Below are 27,397 nucleotides of genomic sequence, written 5' to 3'. Positions count from 1 at the left end.
CTGCCTGGCAACAATGGGGCGGGGAGTTGGCCAGGGCACAGCACTCCGTGACCCCCCTCTCAGCCCCAGTCCAGCCTGCTGGGCTAGCCCCAGCTTTGGGAGGCACAGAAGGAGGAGGCAGCCCCAGTGTCCTCCATGTCCCCCTGGCTCTCACATATGCATGGCTGTCCCCACCTCTCTCCCGCTGAGAGCGACCCCCCACGCACTCACCATGTGCAGAGCTGGTGCTGCTCTGCTCCTGCCGGCTGCCACAGGCTCCGAGCCATTAACGGCTCTGTGGGGAGGTGGGTGCCAGGGGGGCCATAGGGGTGCTCTGGCTGCTTGGTGCTGAGAGGACAGTGGCTGGGGCAGGAGGTGGCCCCACCCCTCTTTTAACCTGGCCCCTGCCTGCCTCCAGGGGGAGCTGGACCCACGGGGTGGAGCAGGAGGGCCGCGAACTCCCTCTAGCGTTCGTCTGTGAGCGCTGCCTGCTCTACCTGCCCCCCGCCCCCCGGTGCTGCAGTCCTGGGCGGCTGCGAAGTAGGAGCTGCCTCCTGAGGAGCCCCCAAGACAGCTGGCAGCACATTACTGGCGGGTGGGTCCCGTGGGAGTAAGCGGCGAACAGGGCATGGGGAAGCAGGGTCCCCCCTCGACACAACTCACGTAAATGTAAGCAATGCGTAAGTCAAGTCCACGTGAGTTGGAGGTCTACTGTATTATCTAAGAACTTCACAATTTTAATATGTTTATCTTCAGAAACATTCCTGTGAGCTAGGGGAGTATAGTTCTGCAATAGTACTTTATACAAGGTATGGAAAGACAGCAGTTTGCTCAAGTTCACACAGGAAGTTTGTGGTGGTCTAACAATTGAACTTGGATCACTCAAGTCCTAGGTCAGTACTTTAACTCCCCAGGACCGCCTTTCCCCTCTGCTAGCTGTTTTCTAAGCGGTTACTGTGCAAAGCAGAGCTGAGTTCTGTGGTTGAAAATTGTGACTATTTTTGTTCAGAGATTAGTGGTTTAATTAAAATAGTTGCTTCAGTTTCAATATGCAATCATTATCTTGAAAGACAAACCTACAAAATTTCTCATCAATTTTCTTTTTGCAGATGTGGTGACTAGAAGAACCTCTCTCTTTGTTCATAGCATATACGGTGCCTTATAAAGATGGGGTTTGGAAGTGACCTAAAATATTCTCATGATGCTTTGTTAAAATTGCAAGATTGGGAGTTACGTCTACTGGAAACTGTGAAGAAATTTATGGCTATGCGAGTAAAAAGTGACAAAGAATATGCATCCACTTTACAGAATCTCTGTCATCAAATTGATAAGGAGAGTACTTCCCAGCTGGATTATATTAGCAATGTATCCAAGGTAAGAGAACGTTATTGAAAGACTAAAATTGGAGAGTCACTGTTTTGGTTTTTTTTTTTATAGAAAGTGTACTTGGCTGTTAACTCCTCTTTTCTTAGTTACAGAGTAAACTCAAAGATGAACTTGAAAAGTAGTTTCATTGTCCTGTGGGTGTGTGTTCATACCTTTGTGGATGGATCCCTTAAGCCACTCTGAGCCATGTGTTCCATCATCTACTTTATTCTTCCACGTCTCCCATATTTCTTCTCTGTTAGGCCAGCTGTAATTTCGCTTGAACCATGGCCCACTGGAGTCCATTAATGCAGCTTCTTGAGAATTATTTTTAGTAGAACGTTTGAAGAGAGTCTGCTCTAGTCCCTGGGCTGAATGTGTGTCATGCAAATTCTCTGCTTGGACTGAAAAAAAAAAATTGAATCCCTAATTTTGAGCTCTGGTACTGTAGACTCTGGGTTGACCCACTAGTTCTTATATGTCCCTACATAATCTTTAATATTATAGCTTGTTGTTAAAAGATTTTTTAAGGAGTTAAATAGACACTATTGTTCATATAATTTAGAGGCTATGACAAAAATAGAAAAAGCCAGGAAACTGAGATCTAGAGCTGACATTTTGACTATTATTCACACCACAGTGTGTAGTTGTAAAAACAAAGCATTAATGAAAGACAAAGTTTCTTGGACTTGTTCTCATAATTGTAATATTGTTAATCATAGCATTTTTGTATGTTTTTTCTAAAGCTTTCTTTTTAATGAAAGATTAAAAAACCACATATTTACCCAACAGAAATAAAACACAACAATGGCAGTGGCAAAGCAAGCTTCCCCACTTCACATACTCAGAAATCTTCTGCCTGATTAGGACTGCTTTGGTAGTGAGAGGGCAGTCCCTCTTAATGGCTCCCTCAGTTATTGGCCTCTCTGCTCAAAATGCTGGACTGGAACAATTCATTTATTTCGCAGTGGCCATTAAATAGTTTTTAGATAATGAGTTTTCGAAGTAATTAAAATTCCAGCTCACGTGCTAATGCAAATATATCCCCACTTCAGAACCAGGCACCCCCAGCAGTCACTGTCCTAGGCAACTGTGACCATAGTAATTATTTGTAAATATATATAACGAATTTTAATTACTTTTAATCTAAACTGCACTTCAATAAGTGACCAAGAGTCTTCTTATCCTTTATGCTTGAATCATCCACTCTTTTTCTGCCCTGTTAACCTCTCTTCTTTATAGGCACTAATGAAAACAGCTGACTCTCCCCACCCTATGTTGACCACATACCAACACAGTCCTCTTTGGCTTAACCAGGAGACCTTACATGATCTTAAAATCAAAAAGGAGTCATATAAAAAGTGAAAACTAGGACAAATTTCAAAGGATGAATATAACCAAAGAATACAGATCTGCAGGGGCAAGATTAGAAAAGCAAAGGCACAAAAAGAGCTTGATCTAGCTAGCGACATAAAAGGTAACAAGAAGACATTCTATAAATATATTGGAAGCAAAAGGAAGACCAAGGACAAGGTAGGCCCACTGCTCAGCGAGGAGGGAAAACTGTATCAGGAAACTTTGGAAATGGTAGAGACACTTAATGATTTTTTTTTTTTTTGGTCTTCACCAAGAAATGTGATGAGAGGATGCCTAATATGGTGAATGCTAGTGGGTGGGGGGTTGGTTTAGAACATAAATAAAAAAAAAACAAGTTAAAATTACTTAAGAGAAGTTAGATGTCTGTAAGTCACCAGAGTCTGATGAAATGCATCCTAGAATACCCAAGGAGCTGATAAAGGAGATATTTGAGCCATTAGCTATCATTTTTGAAAAGTCCTGGAAGTCAGGGAAGATTCCAGAAGCCTGGAAAAGGGCAAATACAGTGCCCATCTATAAAAGGGGAATGGGAGAGCAACCCAAGAAATTATAGACCAATGAGTTTAACTTCTGTGCCAGGAAACATAATGGAGCAAGTAGTTAAGGAATTCATCTGCAAACATCTGGAAGAGAAGGTGGATTTGTAAAGAATAAATCATACCAAACTAATCTGATAGCTTTCTTTGATAGGATAACAAACCTTGTAGACCAGGGAGAAGCTGTGGACCTGGTTAGACTCTCCCTGCCTCACCCTGCTCCTGCCCAGACCCCCACCCTCAGCCTGTTCCTGTTCTCTCAATCCCTCCCAGATTTCTCACCTCCAGCCCGCTCCTGAAACCCCCCACCACCCAAACGCTTTACCTCCCACCCAAAGTCCATCCCATTCCTGTACCCTTACTCCCATCCAGACCCCAAACACCCACCCCAGCTTGCTTCTGTACCCTCCCTCTAGCCACAACCCTCACACCCACCCCTAGTCCACTGGGTCTGGGGAGAGAAATAAGCTTGAGGCAGATTCTTAAGGGCTCAGTGCTGTGGACTCTGGAAGGGCTCTGGCGCTGGTCCTGCGACGTGGTGAAGGTTCTGGCCCTAGCCCTGCAGCAGGGGCCACCCTGGTAGGGCTCTAGACTCAGCTCCGCACTGCGACAACCCCAGCCGCCCACCTCCCCTGGTTCCAGTCCCAGTCTGACCACGTACCTGAGCAAGGCTGGGGCTGGCAGTGACATCCCAGAGGGGCAGCAGGCGGAGGTAGGCAGCTCAGAGCTCCATTTTAAAAATGGTGGTGGCAGCAGGAAAAAAAGGAGGCAGAATGCTGTTCTGCAGCATTCCACTGGAAAAAAATGCCCTGTACTAACTTAGGAGCAAAAATCCTAAATACAGGTTGAACCTCTCTATTTGGCACTCTCAGGACCTGACTGGTGCTGAACGAGAGAATTTGCTGGACCACGGGAGGTCAATATTGTCTAGCAGCATTACCAACGCTCCCACTGCTTACTGAGCTTTTAGAAGAAATGTAAGGGTAAATGAGAGCTAAATAAGAGCACAGAACACTGAGAACCAGTATTGGTGGCTATAAACAGTCTTTATGGGACCATGGGAAACTTGGCTACACCCATGATAATTGGGTGTCTGGCTAACTAAAATCATGCTGGATTGCAGATGTTGCCAACTAGAGAGGTTCCACCTGTAGTATATGCTTATTGATAATAACAGTAATAGAACAAAAAATAGGGTTGTCATGTCTCTTTCTTTACGTACCTTAATATTCATAAATAACGAAGAGTCTTTGTTGTTTGGTGCTATCTCGTGAGGTATGCCCACCTGCTGTGAGCAGCCAAATTAGCCCAGTACTGTGATTTAGCAGCTGAATTATCTGAATTTGTGCTTCCACTTCTCTGCTGTGGGGCACATAATGTATTTTCAGGGTCTTAAATATAATTAGGGTGCTAGAAATTACAGCAAATTGATAAGCAGAGCAAAAAAGGGAGGAGAAGAATCTGTGGCCATCAGAGTTGAGGACAGAAAGAAGGAATTTTCCAATATATTGGAAACAAAAGGAATTCTAAAAATGACAGTATTCTGTTACTAGATCAACAAGATGTCCTGGGGCACCTTGTAGACTAACAGATATTTGGGAGCATAAGCTTTTGTGGGCAAAGACCCACTTCATCATATGCATGAGTGGTGGGGTTTCAGAGGTGTATTTAAAGAGGGGGGGGTCCCAATAAAAGGGAGGGCCAGAGCTGACAAGGTCTATTCAGTCAAGGTGGAAATGGCCCGTTATCGGTAGTATGTATGAAAAGAGGAAAAACAAGTCGGATAAGTCGATGGGATGTGGCCCATTGTCAGAATCTAACGTGGAGGTGTTAAAACCCAAAGTCGAGAAGCTGCTTTTGTCAGGGGCCAGCTACTCCCAGTCTCTGTTTAATGCTTGGTTGTGTTGTTTTCTATAGTTGCTGGTGAGAATTTGTTTAAGATTGGCAAGCTGTCTGTAGGCCAGGACAAGCTTGTCTCCCAAGGTCTGTGAGAGTGAAGGATCATTGTCCAGGATGGGTTTCAGATCACTGATGGATGCGCTGGACAGGCCTTAGCTGGGGGCTGTATGTGATGGCCAATGGTGTTCTCTTGTTTTCCCTGCGAGGCCTGTCTTGTAGCAGGTGACTTCTGGGTAACCATCTGGCTCTGTCAATCTGTTTCTTCGCTTCCTTAGGTGGGTATGGTAGTTTGAGGAAAGCTTGGTAAAGGTCTTGTAGATGTTTGTCTGTCCGATGGCTCATAGAAAATATGGCTGTACCTTAGTGCCTGGCTGTATACAATGGATTGTGTAATGTGCCCTGTATGGAAGCTGGAGGCATGTAGATAAGCATAGTGGTCTGTGGGTTTTTGGTATAGGGTGATATTTATGTGACTATCGCTTAAACGTTCAGTAGTGTCCAGGAAGTGGATCTCTTGTGTGGGCTGGGCCAGGCTAAGGGTTGATGGTGGGTTGGAAACTGTTGAAATCACCACAGTGGAACTCTTCAAGAGCTTCCTTCCCATGGGTCCAGATGATGAAGATGTCATCAATGTAACGCAGGTGGAGGAAGGGTGCTAGGGGACGAGAACTGAGGTAGTGATGTTTCAGGTCAGCCATGAAAATGTTGGCATACTGTGGGGCCATGCAGGTGCCCGTAGCAGTGCCACTGATTTGAAGGTATAAATTGTCCTCAAATCTGAAATAGTTGTGGGTGAGGACAAAGTCACAAAGCTCCACCACCATTTGTGCCTTGGTCTCATCAGGCATAATATTCCTAACAGCTTGGAGTCAATCTTCATGTGGCATATTGGTGTAAAGGGCCTCTACATCCATGATGGCCAAAATGGTGTTTTCAGGAAGGTCACCAATGGATTGTGGTTTCCTGAGGAAGTCAGTGGTATCTCGAAGAAAGCTGGAAGTGCTGGTAGCATAGGGTCTAAGTAGAAAGTCCACATATCCAGACAATCCTGTGGTGAAGGTGCCAATGCCTGGGATGATGGGGCATCCAGGATTCCCAGGTTTATTGATCTTGGGTAGCAGGTAGAATAAACCTTGTTTGGGTTCAAGGGGTGTGTCTGTGTAGATTTGTTCCTGTGTTTTTTTTACGGAGGGTCTTGAGCAGATGCTGTAGTTTCTTTGTGTATTCCTCAGTGGGCTCCTGGGACAGAGGCTTGGAAAATGTGGTATTGGAGAGTTGCCTGGCAGCCTCCTTTTGGTGGTCTGTCCTATTTATGATGACAACAACACCTCCTCTGTTGGCCTCTTGGATGACAGTGTCAGAGTTGTTTCTGAGGCTGTTGATGGCGTTGTGTTCTTTATGGCTGAGGTTATGGGGTAAGCAATTTCTGCCTGTGCACGTTGGCGGAAGCATTTTATGTATAGGTCCGGTTTGTCATTTCAACCATCGGGGGAGTCCATGGGGAATTCTTTTTCTTGAACTGTGGGTGGGAGGATACCTGTGGGTCAGTGCACTGTTCCGTGTCACGTTGGAAGTATTCCTTGAGCTGAAGATGGCCAAAGTAGGCTTCCAGATCACCACAGAACTGTATCAAGTTTGTGCGGTTGGTGGGGCAGAAAGAGAGTCCCTGAGAAAGGGCAGATTCTTCTGCTGGGCTGAGTGCGTAGTTGGATAGATTGACAATATTGCTGGGTGAGTTAAGGGTACCACTATTGTAGCCCCATGCAGAAAGTAGGAGTTTAGACAGTTTACAGTCCTTTTTGTTCTGTAGAGAGGAGGAATGTGCATTGTAAATCTCCTGTCTTGTTTTAGTGAAGTCCAGCCATGTGGAGGTTTGTGTGGAAGATTGTCTGTTTATGAGGGTCCCCAGATTTGAGAGCGCTCTTTTGATGTTTTCCTGTTTGCTGTACGGGATGCTGATCAGGTGGTTCCTCAGTTTCTTGGAGAGCGTGTGGCACAATCTCTTACTATAATCTGTGCAGTATGTTGATTTCAGTGGGTTTTTCACCTTCATTCCTTTTGGTATTATGTCCTTCTGTTTGCATTTGGGGAGAAAGACAAAAGCTTATGCTCCGAAATATCTGGTAGTCTGTAAGGTGCCCCAGGACTTCTTGTTGTTGTCGAAGATACGGACTAACACAGCTACCTCTCTGATACTGTTACTAGATGGGATATTGTAGACTTTTCAATAATACAGAAAAGGCAAAAGTGTACAATAAATATTTTTTGTTCTGGTTGGCAAAAAGCTAGACTGTATACGAGGGATGCTGCAACAGGTGAAATATTTTCCATTCCAACAGTAAACTGTGGGGGTTGATGTAGCTGCTACAGTGCGACATCTGCATGCAGGCTAGTGCGTAGACCTCATGAGCTGCCCTCCTTTATCTCAGTGGACTGCAAGATGGTTGTAACTAAGATAGTCTCCTAGAATATGGTACTTTCATTAATTTCACTTGCAAACCTAGAATTTGAAGGATGTGCCCAATGAATCCTAGCAGTACTTTGAATGCAGAGGGTGTGCACAGCTCTCACAGTCAATGTTGCGTGGAATTAGCATGCATCTCACTTCACATGCCCTTTCTTTAAGTCTGTGTCACTTTAGTATTACTTGTGGGGGGATGAAAACCTGTGTAGGCAGAAACCAGTGGAATCACTGGCAACAGTAAACAAAATTTCTCATTGGCCACACGTAGAACCCCGATGGGCTGTACGTGGCCTTGAGGTCACAGGTAGCCCACCCGCCACTGCTTTAGATGAAGCCAGCCCATCCTGTCCTCCTTGGCTGCCCAGTCAGACTCCACATGTCACCCAGGTGGCCCATGATAGGCATTTTGAGGATGTGCCCAAGGTCATAGTCCCATTCTTGCCTCGGGATCTATCCTCCCATTTATTTCTGAACCATTTATCTCCTTTCCTCACTGTATGGGCCAGGGCTACCTTGGTTTGTTGTGTGTTCAACACTATAACATTTGGTTACACTCTGCAGTTTTCCTCCATCTCTCCCTCTTTCCTCATCCCTCTTCAGGGGCCATTCTCCCAAGCATCCTCATTTTGGAGGTGAAGATCTTCCCATAGCTGTGGGTCATGAGGGAGTTTCCTCAGGATATGAGGGGGCGGAAAGGGTTTCGTGTCCAGTATTTCCCAATGCCAAAGAGCAGACGGACCCTCTGACTCATTTTAGACCTGTGTTGCCTCAAGAGTTACCTCAAGAAGTTGAAATTGTTCTTCGAGTGTCCCCGTGGGTGCTCCACATTAGGTGTCGGGCTCGCCCGGTGCCGCAGATCGGATCTTCCAAGCAGTTTCTGCTGGACCGCGCATGCGCCGGTGCGCGCCGCTCCCTTGCGCGCTCCTGGCCACATGCGCGATCCGGTCCCCGCCAGTTCCTCTTAACCGCCGTCGGCTGCAGACAGAATCCGACTAGGCTACAGCCAAGTTAGCGTATTCAATGGTTTTAACTGTTTTTCTTTAAAGTTTTCAAGTTCTTAGGCTACTGTTAAGTTAGCCAGTTGTTATTTTCAAAAAAAAAAAAAAAAAGAAACAACAAGCGGGACGGCGTTCAGTCCAGTCCTAGTAACAAGCGGAGCACCGGAGGCCAGGAGCCTAGGGCCATTAGCCCTCCTGCCGCAGCAGGCTATCGGAGAGGGGGAAAAACAGCACAGAGAAGGTGCTAAGTACCCATTAACAACTGAAAGACTCACCAACAATGTCCTCTTCAGGATTCAAGAAATGTGAGTCCTGCTGAGAGGCAATGCCAGCGTCTGATGGGCACAGTCTCTGCATAAGGTGCCTGGGGGAGTCCCATGTCACGCAGAAATGCTCCTTCTGTGCAAAATTAACAGCCAGAGCAAGGAAGGACAGGGAGATGCGGCTTAAAATGCTGCTCTTTGACAAGGCCCTCCAGCCAGACGTGCCGGAGCGGCCGCAGCAGGAGGGACCCTCCGGGGCCCATAAAAGGAAAGCCGCCTCCCTCACCCCATCAGCGCAAAAACGGAGGAAAGTCTCCCCAGCCCGATCCCTGCCGGCAGCAACAGCGAGCGGGACGGGAGGAGCGCACAGCCCCCAGCCGCAGCAACAGCTGATCGGTGGCGGCACGGAGAGCCACGTGGAGGCGGCTCAGCCTCCGATAATCAAACAGCCGCCCCGCACCGCAGGCAGGGCGGCGGCTAAACAAGCACTGGTACCGGCGGCACCGCAAGCAGCGGCACCGACCCCCGGGGAACCGGCGGTGCAGAGCGTGCAGGCATGCAGCCTGCAGGCACTGGAGGACGCCGCCCGTGCGGCACCGCCCATGAGCATGCCATGCACGGCGCGGACGGGGCCGAGATCCCCTACACGTCAGGGGGCGGAGCTACCCCCTCAAGGGAGGGGGAAGGCTGCACACAAAACAAGGCACCGCAGCCCCTCTCCAGACAGGGCTGCGGAGTTGCTTTCTCTCAGCCCTCTGCTTAGGCTGCAGACTCCAACCAGAAGGCAGGGGTCCCCCCTAGCCTTCCCGGAGCCCCCATCTCCATTTTTACAACCAGCCTCGCCCTGGCTGGGACCACCTTCACCCTTCCTGGGGTTTGAGCCGCTGGAATACTATCACAAATCACTCTCTCCAGTGTCCGAGGTCTGTCGACGATCTCGCTCCCCCAGACGCAGAGGGTATGCACCAAGGGAGTGGTCTAGGTCACCTTCCCAAGAACAGTGCCCATGCTGCCATGGTCGCCCCATCACGCGGGGCATAGACACCACCGGCAATCTACCAGGGAAAGATCCCCACAGACGGTCCTGTATCCCCGAGGGCAATCGCGAACGGGGACAGAGACTCAAGAATCTCAGGGGGAACTGGTTATGGAACCCCGAGATTTTCCTTTGCAAGCTTCCAGTGAGCAGATGTACCATTGCCAACAGGAACCGGAAGGGTCCAGAGAGGCATACCCTAGTGGTTCCTCACTCTCCTCCCCGGACAAGGCTATGGCCCCGGGGGACGTCCATCCTCTGGACGATCTCAAACAGTTTCAAGAGCTGTTTAAGAGGGTGGCCTTCACGCAAGGCATCCAGACAGCAGAGGTGCAGGAGAAACACCATAAGCTCCTCAAAAATCTGAGACCTCCGGCCTCCTCCAAAATAGCAATAACGCTTGATGAAGCAATCTTGGAGTCCGCCACTATGATATGGCAGACCCCTGCGACTATTCCGCCTGTCCACAAGAGAGCGGATAAGAAATACTTCGTGCCGGCGAAGGGCATGGAGTTCCTGTTCAGCCACCCACAACCAAATTCCTTGGTGGTGGAGTCGTCGCAACAACGATCAAAGACATCTCATTTCAAGACAGGGGGAACAGACAAAGATGCCAAGAAGCTAGAGCTGTTCGGCAGAAAGGTCTACTCCTCCTCCACTCTACTGTTGCGAATGGCAAATTACGCAGCGCATTTAGCGAACCATAATTTCGACAACTACACTAGGTTAACCTCCCTCATGGACTCGCTTCCAGAGGACAAGAAACCGGTGCTCAAGGCCATCGTGCAAGAAGGCTACGCGGCCTCGAGGACGGGAGTTCAGATCGCCCTGGATGTTGCGGACACAGCAGCATGCTCCACAGCTACGGCAGTGGTGATGCGAAGGGAGTCCTGGCTCCAGACTTTGGGTATACCGAGGGATCTGCAGGCAAAGATAGTCGATCTTCCCTTCGACTCGCAGAAGCTGTTTGCTGAATCAACTGACTCGGTCCTTCATTCCAGTAAAGATTCAAGAGCCACACTTAGGACCCTGGGGATTTACACCCCTCCATACAGAAAGAAAAAGTACTACCCTCAACAAAGACAGTACCAGTACCAGCAACAGCGTCCCCCGTACCACAGGGGTTACGAGCAAGGGCGACATCAACAGCACCAGCAGTACAGAACTCCCAGGCGACGTTCCCAACAGAGCCGTGCGTCCTCGGGGTAGGGCCAAAGGCCACAAGTTTGACACACAGATCCAGGGCTGCGCCATCACTACCATCGCACAAGGTCATCCGAAGCGGCTATTCCACCATCGCCTCCGACCATTCTACGACCAGTGGCAAAGGATCACCACAGACAAATGGGTGCTGGAGATCATAGCCATGGGGTATGCCATCCCCTTCCAGTCGCTCCCACCGCCACGACCTCCACCCAGGCCCCACCTCCAGGAGGCCTCCCACGTAGCGAGGCTCAAGCAGGAGGTAGACCATCTCATGCTCATAGGGGCAGTGGAAAGAGTGCCGGAGCAACTGCAAGGAAAAGGGTTCTACTCCAGGTACTTCCTCACGGAGAAAAAGACAGGAGGCTGGAGGCCCATCTTAGATCTTCGAGGCCTCAACCGGTACCTGCGCAAGCAACGCTTTCGGATGATCACAATCGCCTCCATCCTTACGGCACTGGACGATGGAGATTGGTTCGCAGCCCTCGACTTACAAGACGCGTATTTTCACATAACTAGCCATCCGGCTCACCGACGATTCCTCCGGTTCATGGTAGGCAAAGAACATTTTCAATACAAGGTCCTACCGTTTGGCTTCTCCTCGGCCCCCAGAGTCTTCACCAAGACGTTGGCAGTGGTGTCAGCCTACCTGCACAGACAGCGGGTATTTATATTCCCGTATCTAGACGACTGCCTACTCAAAGGGGCCTCGAAGGAGGAGGTACTACGCATGATATGCGTCACAGCAGGCACGTTCTCTTCGCTCGGCCTGGTTATCAATCTGGCAAAATCAAAGATAGACCCCACGCAGGACATAGAGTTCATAGGGGCACGCATAAATTCTATTACAGCGTGAGTGTATCTACCAGAGACTCGCTTTCGGGCCGTCGGCTCCCTCGTGCAGGTCATCACCTTCAGCCCTACGGTGCCGGTCCTGACGTGCTTACAGCTGCTGGGCCACATGGCAGCGGCAACGTTCGTAGTACAGAACGCCAGGTTACACATGCGCAGCATGCAGCTCTGGCTGGCGAGCGTATACAAACCGGCAGCACACACCGTTCACAGGGTGGTGTCGCCCACAGCAGAGGTGCGCAAATCCCTGCAATGGTGGGTAAACCCCAAGCACTTGCTAGCAGGGGTACCCTTCCACCAACCACAAATATCAGTTTTTCTTACTACAGATGCCTCCCTCATAGGGTGGGGAGCACACATGGGCGAAGAGGTGACTCAAGGGCTGTGTTCCTCCACGGAGCAGTCACTGCACATAAATATACTGGAGCTCAGAGTAGTGTTCAACGCCTGCAGACACTTTCGAGACCATATACAAGGCAAAGTTGTCGGGATCAGTACAGACAATATCTCCACCATGTTTTATATAAATCGGCAAGGAGGAGCTCGGTCCCATGCCTTATGTGCGGAAGCAGTCCGGTTATGGAACTGGTGCATCGCCAACAATATAATCTTGAAAGCCTCGTACTTACCAGGCGCTCACAATGTGAAGGCAGACCAGCTGAGCAGGCGTTTCGCACTCACGCATGAGTGGCAGATCCGTCCCGATCTGCTACGACTGATTTTTCACGCATGGGGTTTTCCCCAGATAGACCTGTTTGTCACTCAACACAACAAGAAGTGCCCACGATTCTGCTCCAGGGCAGGACTGGGACGGGGGTCCCTGGGGGACGCATTCGCGATCTCGTGGAGGGGCCCCCTGCTTTACGCTTTTCCTCCCACAGTGCTGATCCACAAAGTCTTGCAGAAAGCCAGGAGGGAAGGAGCCCGAATGATCCTGATAGTCCCAACGTGGGATCGACAGCAATGGTTCCCCCTACTCCTGTGCATGTCGGACCGTCCACCGATGCCCCTTCCGGTGGCACCGGATCTGCTCACGCAAGCCCAGGGGTCCATAGTGCATCCGCACCCCCAAGGCCTGCGACTACAAGCGTGGTTAATCCATGGCTCAGCTCCCTAGAGAGCACATGTACGAAGGAAGTGCAGCAAGTCCTAGAAAGTAGCAGGAGGACTTCCACCAGGAAGACCTACAAGCAGAAATGGACTCGCTTCACGGCATGGTGTTCTACCAAACAGCTAGCCCCCCTTTCGGTGCCTATACCTGTAATATTAGAGTATTTACTGGACCTCAAGAGAGGAGGACTCTCACTATCCTCGTTAAAGGTCCACCTTGCCGCCATTTCGGCGTTCAGACATGAAGAGGAAGGGCACACGGTGTTAGCCCATCCCATGGTTACCAGGTTCCTTAAAGGGTTGGTAAACCTATACCCCCCCTCGGAAACTGCTTCCATCTTCCTGGAACTTGGACCTGGTGCTTAATGTGCTAACAGGACCACCGTTCGAGCCTCTGGCCACGGTTTCCCTCTGCCTCCTTACGATAAAGACGACCTTTCTTCTCGCAATCACGTCAGCTCGCAGGGTGAGCGAGCTTGCGGCAGTTATGGCAACGCCACCCTGCACTGTTTTTTCCAAGGAGGCGGTAACCATACGGCTGCATCCAGCCTTTTTTCCTAAAGTTTCTTCTGAGTTTCATATTAACGAACCTATCGTTTTACCCTCGTTTTATCCAAAGCCTCAGAACTCTAACAAAGAGGCGCGCCTACACCTCCTGGACGTGAGGAGGGCTATAGCCTTCTATATAGACAGGACCAAGTCCTTCCGGAAAACGGATAGACTCCTAGTCTCTCTCGCTCCCAAATCGAAAGGAGAAGGTCTCTCTTCACAGAGAATCTCGAAGCACATCGTATCCTGTATAAAAATGTGCTACGAACTCAAAAATACTCGTTTACTGTCCACTCCCAGGGCTTATTCCACTAGGGCGGTGGTGGCATCAACAGCCTTTTTCAAGGGCGTTGCGCTAAAAGACATTTGCAGAGTGGCGACCTGGTCATCCTATGACACCTTCGCCAAACATTACGCCCTTCACAGGGTATTCCAAGAGGATACCTGTCTCTCGACAGCGGTCCTCTCGGGGACAAGCTGCACATAATCCGATTACCCACCTCCTATCTTGGGTTACTGCTGGGTAGTCACCTATTGTGGAGCACCCACAGGGACACTCGAAGAAGAAAGAGAGGTTACTCACCGTAGTAACGGTGGTTCTTCGAGATGTGTCCCTGTGGGTGCTCCACTACCCGCCCATCCTCCCCGCTTCAGCCTGCAAGATCTTTGAGATTAGAGCTTTGATGTGTGAATCCCATTGTATTGTGTTGTACAAAGGCAAGGCTCAGCTGTGCCCTCCACCCAGATTTCTTACTGAAGGTGGTGTCACAGTTCTGCAATAATCAGCTTTTTTTCTGTAGACAATGTGATTATTTTCCCTTGAAAGATTTCTCTTTTCATTTAGTCTTCTTCTTTTAGTCGTCTTCTTTTTTTTTTTTTTAAATACAGCCACTTTGTTGGTATATATTGAACAATTTTACTTCAGTTACTGTAAATGTCAGTTACTATTTACAAGTTTTGTCATTTCTGTTTATGTGGTCTATTTTGGCTAACTAAGGACGTGATTTTCAATGAAAACTTTGTGGTCGTCTAAGATTTTCATCATGTTTTGTACACGTTATACATCAAGCTAGAACTCCACATTTCCCATTTGATAAGTGTAACTTTTACATTGTAGAATCCCAAATACTGTGCATAAATTTAGAGCTGGAGTGATTGCTATATCTAAAACATTAGCATTTGTGATGGGGTTAAATGCGGTAACAAAGCCTTACAACAGGTTTTTAGACAAATTGGGAACAATTGTATTATTTCTTTCTTGGATAAGAAAGATTAACTTTTCCTATGTGATTATAAGTAGTCAGTTCCTTCATTTTATTTTAAGGTTTTAAATACCATTGTTTAAGCACAAAGTAATGGGACTATTTCAATACCCTGAGGAGCAAATTCCACAGAACACTCATGTATTACAAGAAATGCTGTGGATAATTTAATAGGTAGAGAGGTCTTCCATTTAAATTTTTGTTAAACTCTCGGTCTGCTCTGGCTTTAAGGGGGCACGTACAAATGACAGTACCTTTCAGATGAGATGTAAAAAGAACAGTTAATTGTAATAAGTAAAAATGTATTGTTATATTTATATTAGGCAAACATATTTATTAGAGTGTTCTAGCTATATTCCAGCACTGATAATTATATATTTGTAATGTAATTTAATTGGAGGTACACACACACACATCTCCTAGAGCTGGAAGGGACCTAGGGAGGTCACCTAGTCCCAGTCCCCTGCTGTCTTTGCAGGACCAAGCCTCCTCCCTGACATCTGTTAACCCCAATTCCTAAATGGCCTCCTCAAGGATTGAGCTCACAACCCTGGGTTTAGCAGGCCAATGCTCAAACCACTGAGCTATCCCTCCCCTGAAACCAGAGGGAGCCATGCTGTGGAGAGCCATGGCTAGGAGAGATACCCACATCTCCTAGAGCTGGAAGGGACCTCAGGAGGTTGTATAGTCCAGTCACCTGCCCTCTTGGCAGGACCAAGCACCGTCCCTGACATCTATTTGCCCTAGTCCCTAAACGGCTGCCTCAAGGATTGAGCTCTCAACGCTGGGTTTTGTAGGCCAATGCTCAAACCACTGAACTATCCCTCCCCTTAAAGAGAATGGGAGATACACATCTAGAACTGGAAGGGACTTTGGGAGGTCATCTAGTCCGGTCCCCTGCCCTCTTGGCAGGACCAAGCCCCATCCCTGACATCTATTTTCCCCCATCCCTAAATGGCCTCCTCAAGGATTGAACTCACTGTACTTTCAACTTGGGCATGGTAGCTCATTGGCGTACTGAGGTATAGACCTGTTATCATAAAGTTGAATACCTTGTGATCTGTTCTTTTCAGCAGAACAGAACAAACTTATATGGGTACCAAATGATTATACTTTTATTTGAGTTAAATGCTAGTTTGAGGCTCACATGAACAGCTTATATACGTAGGTATAGCTCCAGCAGAGTTAATGAATCAATGTCAGTTTGCTGTATTGCTATAACCAAGAGCAATTGCAATTGACTATGTTACATGCAACTGAGATGGATTTCAATAAAAGGAAAATTCTGCTAGGACAGTGGAAAGACACAGAGGAAAGGGAAGAAGAAAGGACATGGGAGGCATGTCTGTTAAAATAAAGGAGTTTGGGGGGTAGCTCAAGTGAGGTTAGTGGTTTTCAAGACAAACCTAGACTTTGGTGTAATGCTGAAATGTGACTATAATACACCATTAATACATTTTTAATCCCTTGTGTGCAAGGGTTAGAGACATGCCTATTTTACTTTACCATAATGCTCTATTTAAAGGGTCAGAGTGAATTCGGGGAAATGTTGAAAATATTTCTCAATATTTTTTGAAGCACTTCTAAAACTCTCTTACATTATGATGTACTTTTTCAACAGTTCTTTTTGATCTTGCAGTAATAGAAGCTGTCTTCTGTCTTTTTCTTCTTTCAGTCTTGGCTGTTTATGGTACAGCAGACGGAACATCTTAGCAGGATAATGAAGACACATGCAGAAGATCTTAACTCTGGACCACTACATAGACTTACAATGATGATCAAAGACAAGCAACAAGTCAAAAAGAGTTACATAGGTGTTTATCAGCAAATCGAGGCAGAGATGTTCAAGGTACCTTTTTAACCATGATTTATTTATTTTTAAAAATTTATTCAATTACTAAAGCTTAATATTTTTCCAAAATTATTTCATATAAATATTGATGTGAATAATGCAGAGGCCACCATTCCTCTTTATCTAGAAGTACAAATACTAAGTTCTTATTATTGGATTGCATTTGCTTCTTGTTTAACCCAGTCCCTCTGCGTTTTTTACAAGTTACTAGCTAGAAAGAGAGAGCTGGGAAACTGCTCTGACAGTGAATTCAGTTAGGCTAACTGTTCTGGAAATTTTCTCCTTCCATTAGAGCATGACTGTGTTTGAATCTGTTCTCCTGTGTCCTCTTGGCATTCCTGGGGTCAGGTCTTGAAAAATCAACTAATCTAATAAAAGTTCAGGTTGAACCTCTCTAATCTGGAACTCTCTCGTCTGGCAATATCTGTAATGTGGCATGATTTTAGTTAGCTGGATGTCCACTTACCACGTGTGTGGCCAAGTTTCGCACAGTCCCAAAAAGGTTGTTTACAGCCACTAGTGTTAGCTCTCAGTGTTCTGTGCTGTCACTTGGCTGTAATTTCCCCCTAAACGTCTTCTAAGAGCCCAGTAAGCAGTGGAAGTGTTGGTAAGGCTGCTAGACAATACTGACTTCTTGTATTTTGGCAAATTCTCTCAGTCAGAACTGACCAGGTCCCAAGGGTGCTGGTCAAGAGATATTCAACCTGTAAAAGCTTTTCCTGATGAGAGTAATCACTTTCTGAGGAATCTAAACTTCTCTTTCAAAGGAATTCCTTCTTTCAAAGCCACAGTTGGTTCTGGGCAGCGCTTTGCTAAATCTGATACCTAGGATCCTAAGGCTTATATGAATAATGGAGCCCCCAGACACGTAGGTCAAGAAGTTTTCAGTGAAGAGTAATGTACCTTGAATTAACTTTGTTTGCTATAATATTACTACTTAAATTTAAAAAGATAGGTTTCTATTATGAATCCCAGTACACTGCATTTTCCCAGCAATTGGTAGGAGATTGACAAGTGACATTGGTGTTCTCCTTTCTAGTCTGTGGTTAGTGGACTGAGAGTGCAAGGATTGTGTGCCTGGTAAAATTTCCAAGTCATGTTGTCAGGTGGTTGAAAAGATGATGGAATAAATTCGGAAGGAAAAGTACAAAATATGGCATAAGTAAGCAAAGGGATAAGAAGTAATGAAAAAAAGAGACAAAAATCTAGGATGGGTAGAATACAATGTAGAGAGGGGGGAAAATGGAGGACTTGGTAGAGGAAAAACATTGGACAGAATTCTGTTCTGTAAGAAGCTCTTTTATAGGAAAGAAAAAAGGTAAAATTTATCTGATAATATATTTGACAAAAATTGCTGCTAATTAACCAACTCTAGCAATAAGTTTGTGTGTGTGTGTGTGTGAGAGAGAGAGAGAGAGAGAGAGAGATATTTTTGACAGTATATTTACAATTAACTACAATGTACAATGATCTTTGCAAGGCCTCCATTTTAGATGGAGCAGATTAAGCTTTGGGATTATGATCCAGTAGGTAATTTTTTTTTACCCTGTTCAATAGACATTTAGTTTTCTAGATGTTGAGTTTTTCAAGCCCTTCCTGAGGTCATCTAGATAAGTGTAAGACTTCAGATGATACTGTGTTTTTCTTATACAGTAGGGTCACAACTTATGTGAGGCTTCCATGTTGAGAACCCTCACAAATGTTGAACTTTGCAAACACAGGGACTTGGACACTGGGGAAGCGGCCGCTTGCAGCTGCCCAGGAATATTTGAATTCGCAAACCTTGGGTTTGCGAATGTTGAGACCGTACTGTAGTCTTACCTGCTGTTGTCTGTCCAATGCTTATGAGCTTTTGGAGTACCCTGGAGCTACTTCCTTGCCCATATAAGATCTCCTCCACAGTACTCAGTAGAATTTTTGCCTTGTTAGACAGAATATGAAAATACCCATAGCCCCCTAGGACAATAACCAGTATTCAGCAAGATTATCAGATGTGCTGGTTGGAGCGCATAGGACATGCTGGATAAAACTGTGCTCTAAAGGAATAATTATAGCATAATCCTTTCATATTTTTAAGAATCCTTTGACGTACTCTTTATAGATTTTAAAAACAAATTGTGCTTTTCTCACGTCAGTAGTAAAGACTCTACCTTCAGGTTTATTCCAATCTCATTGCAGATTTAAGATATTCTTCTTTCTGTAAAAATTGGAGAAAAAGAGGAGCTCAGGATGTTATTAAGACAATAACATCAGATACTAGTATCCAGGACTCTTATGTATAGGTTGTCTACCCAGTTCCTTTATCCACACCAGCTGTGGTGAAAATTCTAATGCATTAACTTGATTAATGTACTTTTGTTGAAACATGACTATGTTAATATGTGCTAGGGAGTATTACTGTGTATTAGCAGGGTCCACACAAGAAAGATAGTGTGTGACACTCTCGTCTGCATTCAAATATACACCTCTTTGGTATGGACTATGGCAGCATGCAGAGAAAACCTAAGATAATTTTGACTATATTAGTTGTCTTAGATTTATCCATTTAAGGAGTTCTGGGATTTGTTTTCATCACTGATAAGCATATTTTGAGACAGGTGTGTCAAATCCATTTCCTTTTGTTAAATACAAAAAATTCTTGTAACTACCTCATTTCTCTGTGTTCTACATTCTTCTGTTAAAGGGCCAGTTTCTAATTATGCTCAGCACCTCCCAATCATCGGGTAGTAACATCAGTCCTCTCAGCATTTAAGAGTCCAATTCAATTTATTTACTTTGGCTTCATTGTTTTACCATTCCTTCAAAACTTCAAAATGAAGTCTGCCTGATTCATTCTTCTGGTCATTGCTCTGGGATATTTATTAGTAGAACCCAATTGCATCATAATGACAACAGTATTTCATTTTTTCCCTTGAGAACCTGAAGATCTACTTTCAAAAAGTCCCCCTCTGTCCCATGTCTTTTGGATGATTTTAATAATACACAGAAATGTGACTGAATAGGCATGCATACGCATGCATGCTTATGAGGAGCAGGATAACTCAAGAAATGGTCCTGCTGTGTCTTGAAATTTTCCCATAACTGGTCTAGATTAGAGCTAAGAATTGAAAGAAGTGCTCTGGTTACTTTTTGCATCGTACTGACAGGTAACCAGTTGCTAGTTTTGTAAAACAATACAGTAGCTGAGGTTTATGTGAACTAGCAAAAGAGACTCATGAGTTCCAGCCATGCCAGTCTTTGTATTCCTCGTAATGGAGAAAAAATGTATTGGCCTAAGAACAGTCCATGTTGCAGAAAAGCTCAATCTTCTCTCAGGCTGACTAAGTAGAACTGGTCTCTCTTAATCCCTGGTGAATGTTTGAGGTCAATCTGTCAAAGAAGGTCTTTTGTCTCTCTTCCCAACGCATCGCTCTGCAGGTTGTGCTTTTGACACGAGACTCCCAAGCTATCAAAGGTATGTCTTCCTTCTCAATACTGTGCTCCGGTGGTGTTCTGTACTTACTGGTCACTTCCTTTCTTCTACAATTTGCTAGAGGTTTGAACTGTAAAAGGTAATGCTATTTTTGTAGTTTCTTTGAACAAAAAAGTCCTGGTTCATGGAACTGGTCCAGTTGCATGCTGAAATAAAGGTGGCTCTGACCCACATGTCCAGTCCTTGTGGAAGCCAATTGCTCCTCTAAACCTCACATGAGGGACTAACTCAAGGGTCACCTTTCTGAGGTGGAGTGCCAAAATTTGACCTTTTGACCCTGTTATACAGTCCGAGTGCTGGTGACACTTTTTAAAGTCACTAATAGTCCTACTTGTAACAGCTTAATTAATACATTAAGATGCAGAGCTTCACTGTTTAGCTGTGGCTGGCGGCAGGAGGGAGAGCCCTGGCATGCAGAAGTGGGGCTTGGGGGCAGGTGAGCTGAGGGGGAGGAACTGGGCAGCCCTGGGAAAGCAGGACCTCCAGACACCTTGCTGGAATTTACTGCCTGTCTAGAGAATGGTGACAGTGATGGATGAGGTAGCAAGCCAGGGCAGAAATGGAAAGCAAGTGGACTCGGCCCTCATCCTAGACAGTGGGCAGAGGCAGGAGCAGATGGACTGAAAAATTCATGCTGGGGGGCAGAGGGGCTCAATCCCTGTCCCTGTGGGGTTAGAAGGGCCGGCGTGAGGGGGCAGAGGGGCTCAGTCACTGTCCCTGGGGGAGGGTGGACAGATGGCCAAGCTGAGGAGTTAGAGGAGCTCTGTCCCTGTCCTGAGGGGGAGGGGGACAGGTGGCAGAGGTGGGGGGAGCAGAGGGGTCTGTCCTCTTCCCAAAGAAAGAGGAGGGCAGAAGGGGAAGAGAGGGACTGCCACTTTCAGGAGGGGGAGCTGCTCTGCCCTGCCCCACGTTGGCCTGAAGGGCCCAGCCCTGTGCTGCCAGCATCTCTATGCCTCCCCACACCTGCAGCCTGAAGGGGACAGCGCCACACTCCCGGCATCTCTGTGACACCCCAAATCTGCATCCTGGTCCACCCCTCTGCCAGCTAGCTCATAGGCAGGGCTTGCATGTCCTCGCCTTCCCATGGTGGCTGTACTCGCTGCGGTGTGCACCTGTGGGAACAGAGTGGTGCCTTCCGATCTCTGCACCCCACTGCATGAGGGGAGGAGGGATGGGGCTGAGCTCCTGCCTCACATGTTGATGAAAATCAGCTCACATGTCACTCTTGGCACATGTGCCTCAGGTTGCTGACCCTGGTCTACACTATCAGGTTGTGTTGGCATATCTACATCACTCAGTGCACACATCACTATGTTAATAGAAGGCATCTCCCGTTGGCATAGTTACCATCTCTTAGGCTATGTCTACGCTAGCCCAAAACGTCAAAATGGCCATGCAAATGGCCATTTTGAAGATTACTAATGAAGCGCTAAAATACATATTCAGTGCCTCATTAGCATGCGGGTGGCTGCAGCACTTCGAAATGGCTATGATCGCCGCCACGTGGCTCATCCAGACAGGGCTCCTTTTTGAAAGGACCCCAGCAACTTTGAAATCCCCTTATTCCTATCTGCTGTTAGGAATAAGGTGATTTCGAAGTTGCGGGGGTCCTTTCAAAAAGGAGCCCTGTCTGGATGAGCCACGTGGCGGAGAGCCATGGCAATTTTGAAGTGCCGTGGCCACCCGCATGCTAATAAGGCACTGAATATGTATTTCAGCGCTTCGTTAGTAATCTTTGAAATGGCCGTTTGCATGGCGATGTTGAAGTTTTGGGCTAGTGTAGACACAGCCTTAGGGAGGTGGGATACCTACACTGTTGGAAACAGCTCTTCTAGTGGCATTGGTAGCATCAGTGTAGCTGAGCCACTGTAGTGCTGTGTTGATGAGACCTTAATATATCAAATCCTGGTTCTCTGTCACTCACTCATTTGCTGCACCAGGCTTTCCTTCTGCATCTTTAAAATTATATTTGACCAACTTCTTTAATAACCAGAGACTCCTTCTGAAAAAATGAGGTGACAGCCTCATTTTGAGGAAATACTCTTTGATATCTGACCCTTAAATTGTAGCTCCAGGGAGGAAAGAACAGGAAAAGTGGAAGAAAATGCTATTTGAAAATGGAATTTACTTGGTGGGTTGTACCAGTGAGGGCTTTTGGGCATAATGATAAATCTCTACCACAATCCAACTGTGCCATTACACCGAACAATGCATCTGTATAAGGCTTCTCGTCTGCTTCCTCACTGATGAGTTCATCCCAAATACTCTTCCCGAGTTGACTGCCATTTTGAGCTGGTGATGGGCTGTGGTACTCATACGAGAAATCTGTACCAGTTGAGGTGGAAATGAGTCAGAGCACACAGGCATTTACTAGAGCTGTAGCAAAGTGCTTATTCCTCATGGGCCATGTCTACACTAGCCCCAAACTTCGAAATGGCCACACAAAAGGCCAATTCGAAGTTTACTAATGAAGCGCTGAAATGCATATTCAGCGCTTCATTAGTGTGCGGGTGGCCGCGGCGCTTTGAAATTGACGTGGCTCATCCCGATGGGGCTCCTTTTCGAAAGGACCCTGCCTACTTCGAAGTCCCCTTATTACCATGAGCAGATTTGCGTGGTCATTTTGAAGTTTGGGGCTAGTGTAGATGTAGCCATGGTGTCCCAACTGCTAGGTTTTTTTTTTTTAAATGTATGAGGAATACAGAGGATCAGTTAATAATGATACCACCCCTGGAGGCCAAGCACAAGGTGTACCATGCTGAAATTTAACCTTTTGACCTCTGTGAATGAACCGAGTGCTGGTGGTACTTTTCCAGGTCGCTTATAGTCCTGCTTACAACAGCTTCGTAACATTAGGATGCCGAGCTTTACCGTTTAAAGGGTAGACAGATACATCATCATGACTTGGAAGGCAGGACAGAACAGTTAAAGGGATCAAACTATGCATGAGAAGGAGACTTGCATCTTGCATTTCTTACAAAGGAACCTGAGATTTGTCTTTGAATGCAAGGGATACTATGCTTCCCGTCTGTCCCAGGGATTTACAAAAACCTCATCACAGTGGGGCCTCATATCCACACAGCCCTTAAGGGGCAGGACCAGGAGAGCATTGGATGCCCACATCTCTGCATAGTCAGCTGGCTGGCCAGCCTTGCCCTCCCCCAGGGACAATGCCTCTGGAAGGAAGCTTCTGCATTGAGCACATGGTGGAAGCAGAAGGTTGGGGAGCAAAGGGAAGGGAGGAGCAACCTTGAATGGGGCACCCCCAGTTGGTACTAAGAGGGGGATCAGCTGAGCCTTGCAAGGGCACTGGAACAATTTTTATCTGTAAAAAGCAGTCAAGTAGCACTTCAAAGGCTAGCAAAATAGTTTATTAGGTGAGCTTTCATGGGACAGACCCACTTCTTCAGACCATAGCCAGACGAGAACAGACTCAATATTTAATGCACAGAGAACCAAAAACAGTAAGCAAGGAGGAGAAATCAGAAAAAGATGATCAAGGTGAGCAAATCAGAGAGCGGAGGAAGGTCAAGAATTAGATAAAGCCAAGTATGCAGACAAGCCCCTATAGTGACTCAGACAGTTCCCATCCCGGTTTAAACCACGTGTTAATGTGCCGAATTTGAATATGAAAGCCAGGTCAGCTGTTTCTCTTTGAAGAATGGTGCGAAAGTTTTTTTTCAGTAACACACATACCTTTAGGTCATTGACAGAATGTCCCATTCCATTAAAATGTTGACTAACTGGTTTGTGGATCTGGAGTGTTTTGATGTCTGTTTTGTGCCCATTAACCCTTTGTCTAAGGGAGTTAGAAGTCTGTCCAATATACAAAGCATCTGGGCATTGTTGGCACATGATGGCGTATATGATGTTAGTAGAGGAGCATGAGAAAGTGCCTGTGATTCTGTGAATAACCTGGTTAGGTCCAGTGATGGTATTTCCAGAGAAGATACGTGGACAAAGCTGGCAGCGGGCTTTGTTGCAAGGAAAGGTTCCAGGACTGGTATTCCTGGGGTATAGACTGTGGCTGTTTGTGAGGATCCTCATGAGGTTGGGAGGCTGTCTGTAGGAGAGAACAGGCATGTCACCTAGGGCCTTCTGGAGTGTGGCATCCTGGTTAAGGATAGGTTGTAGGTCTTTAATAATTCGTTGCAGTGGTTTGAGTTGGGGGCTATAGGTGATGACCAGTGGTGTTCTGTTCTTGGCTTTTTTGGGCCGATCTTGGAGTAGGTGTTCTCTGGGTATTCGTCTGGCCCTGTCGATTTGTTTTTTTACTTGTCCAGGTGGGTAATTCAGGTTTATGAATATTTGGTAAAGATCTTGTAGTTTTTGGTCTCTGTCAGTTGGATCAGAGCAAATGCGATTGTATCTAAAAGCTTGACTGTAAACAATGGATCTATTTATGTGTGCAGGATGGAAGCTAGAAGGGTGTAGGTAAGTATAGCAATCAGTAGGTTTTTGGTACAGTGTGACACTGTTTTTGGTTCTCTGTGCCTTAAATATTGAGTCTGTTCTGGTCTGGCTATGGTCTGAAGAAGTGGGTCTGTCCCACAAAAGCTCACCTAATAAACTATTTTGCCAGTCTTTAAAGTGCTACTTGACTGCTTTTTGTTTTGATAGTGTACAGACTAGCACGGCTCCCTCTGTTAATTTTTGTAAGTGTGCTGACAGCCTTTGAACCAAACTGTGAACACCCATACAATACTTCAGCCTCCCCTCCCACCCACCCCCACATCCCTGCCACAGGCGCTGGAACTAGGGATCAGCAAACTCTGTACGTCGAGTCCCACTTTTTGTCCCTGCAATTATCAGGGCCCCTCCACCTGTATACTGTAATTCGAACCAATGGTTTTGTTTGTATGAAAATAAGTTTCAGCATGCTGCATGTGTAAGAAAATAAGTGTGTATGTGCCTCACTAGACTTTTTTTTCCCCCCCAGAAATAACTTGATAATATCAGTACCACTTATCTCTTAAATAGATTGTACAGGGTTGTGCTTTGTAAATAACGCGCACTAAAAAAGTGAAAGCCCCTGTATGCTGCAGCATAAACGATAGGCTGTTGTCATGGTTACTACTCAGTTGTGTGTTGGGTTATTCTGTTACTACCACAAGCAAAAAGAATGGAAGCTTTTTGTCTGCCATTTGGAAGTGAGATGTCTAATAATCTGACATCATTCTGAACTCAATGCCACACATACTCTGGATCCCGGGTAGCCCTGGCATTTTGAACATCGCTATTTGGATTGCTGGCTGTGAAACTTAAATAGTGAGTAGAGATCAAGAGAGCAAATGTCTTAGATTGCCAACAAAATCCCACATTTTGAAACTGACAGCAAAAAGTCATAAGTTCAAAGCCTGATCCTGCCAACCCTTGCATAAGTGCAGGCCTAACTCAGTAGATGAGTGCCACTGAAATAAACAGAAATTTTCCCTTTATTCAGCAACACTTTGAGAAGCAATGGTCTCTTAACGCTAAACAGCTCCAGGGTTTAAGAGAGACTGAAATCCTTTCTTTAGTTTGCCCCTCTCCCTCCAATACACCCTATTTAATCAACTCCTAAAGTTACAGCAGGTGGATTTACCAGAACTTCCCTCTCCCAAGGGTAACTAATACTTTTGGTGGGCTTTCCTTCCAGCGGAGTTGTTTTGCTCCCTTGGGAACAGTTTTGGGCAGTGGATCAGGGAGAGGGGACTGATTCCTGCATCTTTCTGATAACAGCCTCTGCTAACCTGTGAAAGCACAGCAGGGAACTACATTCCTCAGATTACTCTTGACACTTCAGAAAAAATCTCTCTCCACATCTCCAGCTGCAGCAGCTGGAGCAGAGGTGCAGCCGACTGTGTGGGCTGCTGCAAAAGCCTCAGCTCTGTGCACAAAAATACAAGAGAGAGTGCACAAAGCGCTGAACCAATTTGGAAGACAATTAAGAGCTGGGGCTTTTGTAGCAAGGGGCCAGAGTAAATACAGCAGACACTTTAATTAAGCTCCGAGCTGCATCGGTAAAGAAGGGTTAGGCTGAACTCACTCGCATGCCAATGAAAACCAGTTCACATGCCACGCTTGGCATGTGTGCTGGGGGTTGCCAACTCCTGGATTAACTCTTTTACTAAAAGGCACCTGTCATGATTTTTGAGAAATTTTTAGAATTCTGAAGCTCTTTTGTCACTTTTCCGCTTTTAGGCTTCTGAAGAAATTCCGTTAGGGTGTGTCTACACTTGCATTCCTCTTTCGAAAGAGGTATGCAAATAAGGGAAACCGAAAATGCAAGTGAGGTGCATTTGGTATATTTGGCACCTCATTTGCATATTCTTATTTCAAAAGAGCTTCTTTCAAAAGAAGAAAACCAGTGTAGATGCTGCTCTTTTGAAGGTAAACCCCATCTTCGAAAGAATCCTTCTTCCCATTAAATAAAGAGAGGAAGAATTCTTTCAAAGATAGGGTTTGCTTTCGAAAGTGCAGCATCTACACTGGTTTTCTTCTTTAGTGAAATGAGGGCTCAGATGAGAGTAAACAATAGCTCATTAAAGTCCTGTTATTTTTCTAGCAAGGTATGATTTGGATCTTTGGGCACTATCACGGTATTCATAATAACAAGTCAGATGTTCTGTTGTGCTCCACACACCAGCATTTGTCTTGTTCTTTTTGTTACAGTTTGTAAAAATATATTCCTATATTATATATATTTTTCTTTCATTCATTCAATATATACATCCCTGAAGCAAAGAAAAAGGATGCATCTTTAATATATTGGAAATTAAATCCTGTAATTCTTTTTCTAATGTTACGAAGTGTTACACTCCTAGAAGTAAAGTGTCCTAGTAACTAGGCTATTTCTGGTTTCTTTGTAGGTCACAAAGACAGAACTGGAGAAATTAAAATCTAATTACAGACAATTAATAAAAGAAGTTAATTCTGCCAAAGAGAAATATAAAGAAGCTGTGGCTAAAGGTATGTTTACTACTGAATAATAAAAAGTGGTCATTTTAGCTTTATATTATTGCCTTTAATAATTATGATTATCTGGAAATAGGTCACATTGAAACGTGGAGCATAAAGCTGAGATCAGATTAATTATACATGTTGTGTTTCCCTGGTCTGGCACCCTCAGGAGTTGAGCAGCCCAGACCTGGGATTCTGCTGGACCAAGGGAGGCCAGTGCCTTTTGGACTCCCCTCCG

General features: G+C 46.0%; 1 protein-coding gene across 18 annotated transcripts in view; it reads left to right on the top strand.

The window, feature by feature from the left end:
• FER (FER tyrosine kinase) overlaps nucleotides 1-27,397 on the top strand; it is a 443,173-nt gene that overhangs the window by 111,217 nt on the left and 304,559 nt on the right. For 17 of the 18 annotated variants that reach the window (XR_012645737.1, XR_012645738.1, XM_074995257.1 and 14 more), the window contains 3 exons: nucleotides 1,089-1,353; nucleotides 16,569-16,742; nucleotides 27,069-27,168. Coding sequence is in view for 16 of the 18 variants with exons in the window: in XM_074995257.1 (XP_074851358.1) it covers nucleotides 1,147-1,353; nucleotides 16,569-16,742; nucleotides 27,069-27,168 (481 nt within the window). In the remaining 2 variants the exon portion in view is untranslated. Of the gene's footprint in view, nucleotides 1-1,088; nucleotides 1,354-2,586; nucleotides 2,878-16,568; nucleotides 16,743-27,068; nucleotides 27,169-27,397 lie in introns of those variants that run through there. The other variant, XM_074995261.1, reaches the window with a different exon arrangement.

The sequence above is a fragment of the Carettochelys insculpta genome, chromosome 5 (genome assembly GCF_033958435.1).
Source record: "Carettochelys insculpta isolate YL-2023 chromosome 5, ASM3395843v1, whole genome shotgun sequence".
In the NCBI taxonomy this organism is placed as follows: domain Eukaryota; kingdom Metazoa; phylum Chordata; order Testudines; family Carettochelyidae; genus Carettochelys; species Carettochelys insculpta.
Note: the sequence above shows the minus strand (reverse complement) of the source record. Positions and strands in the feature narration are given on the sequence as shown.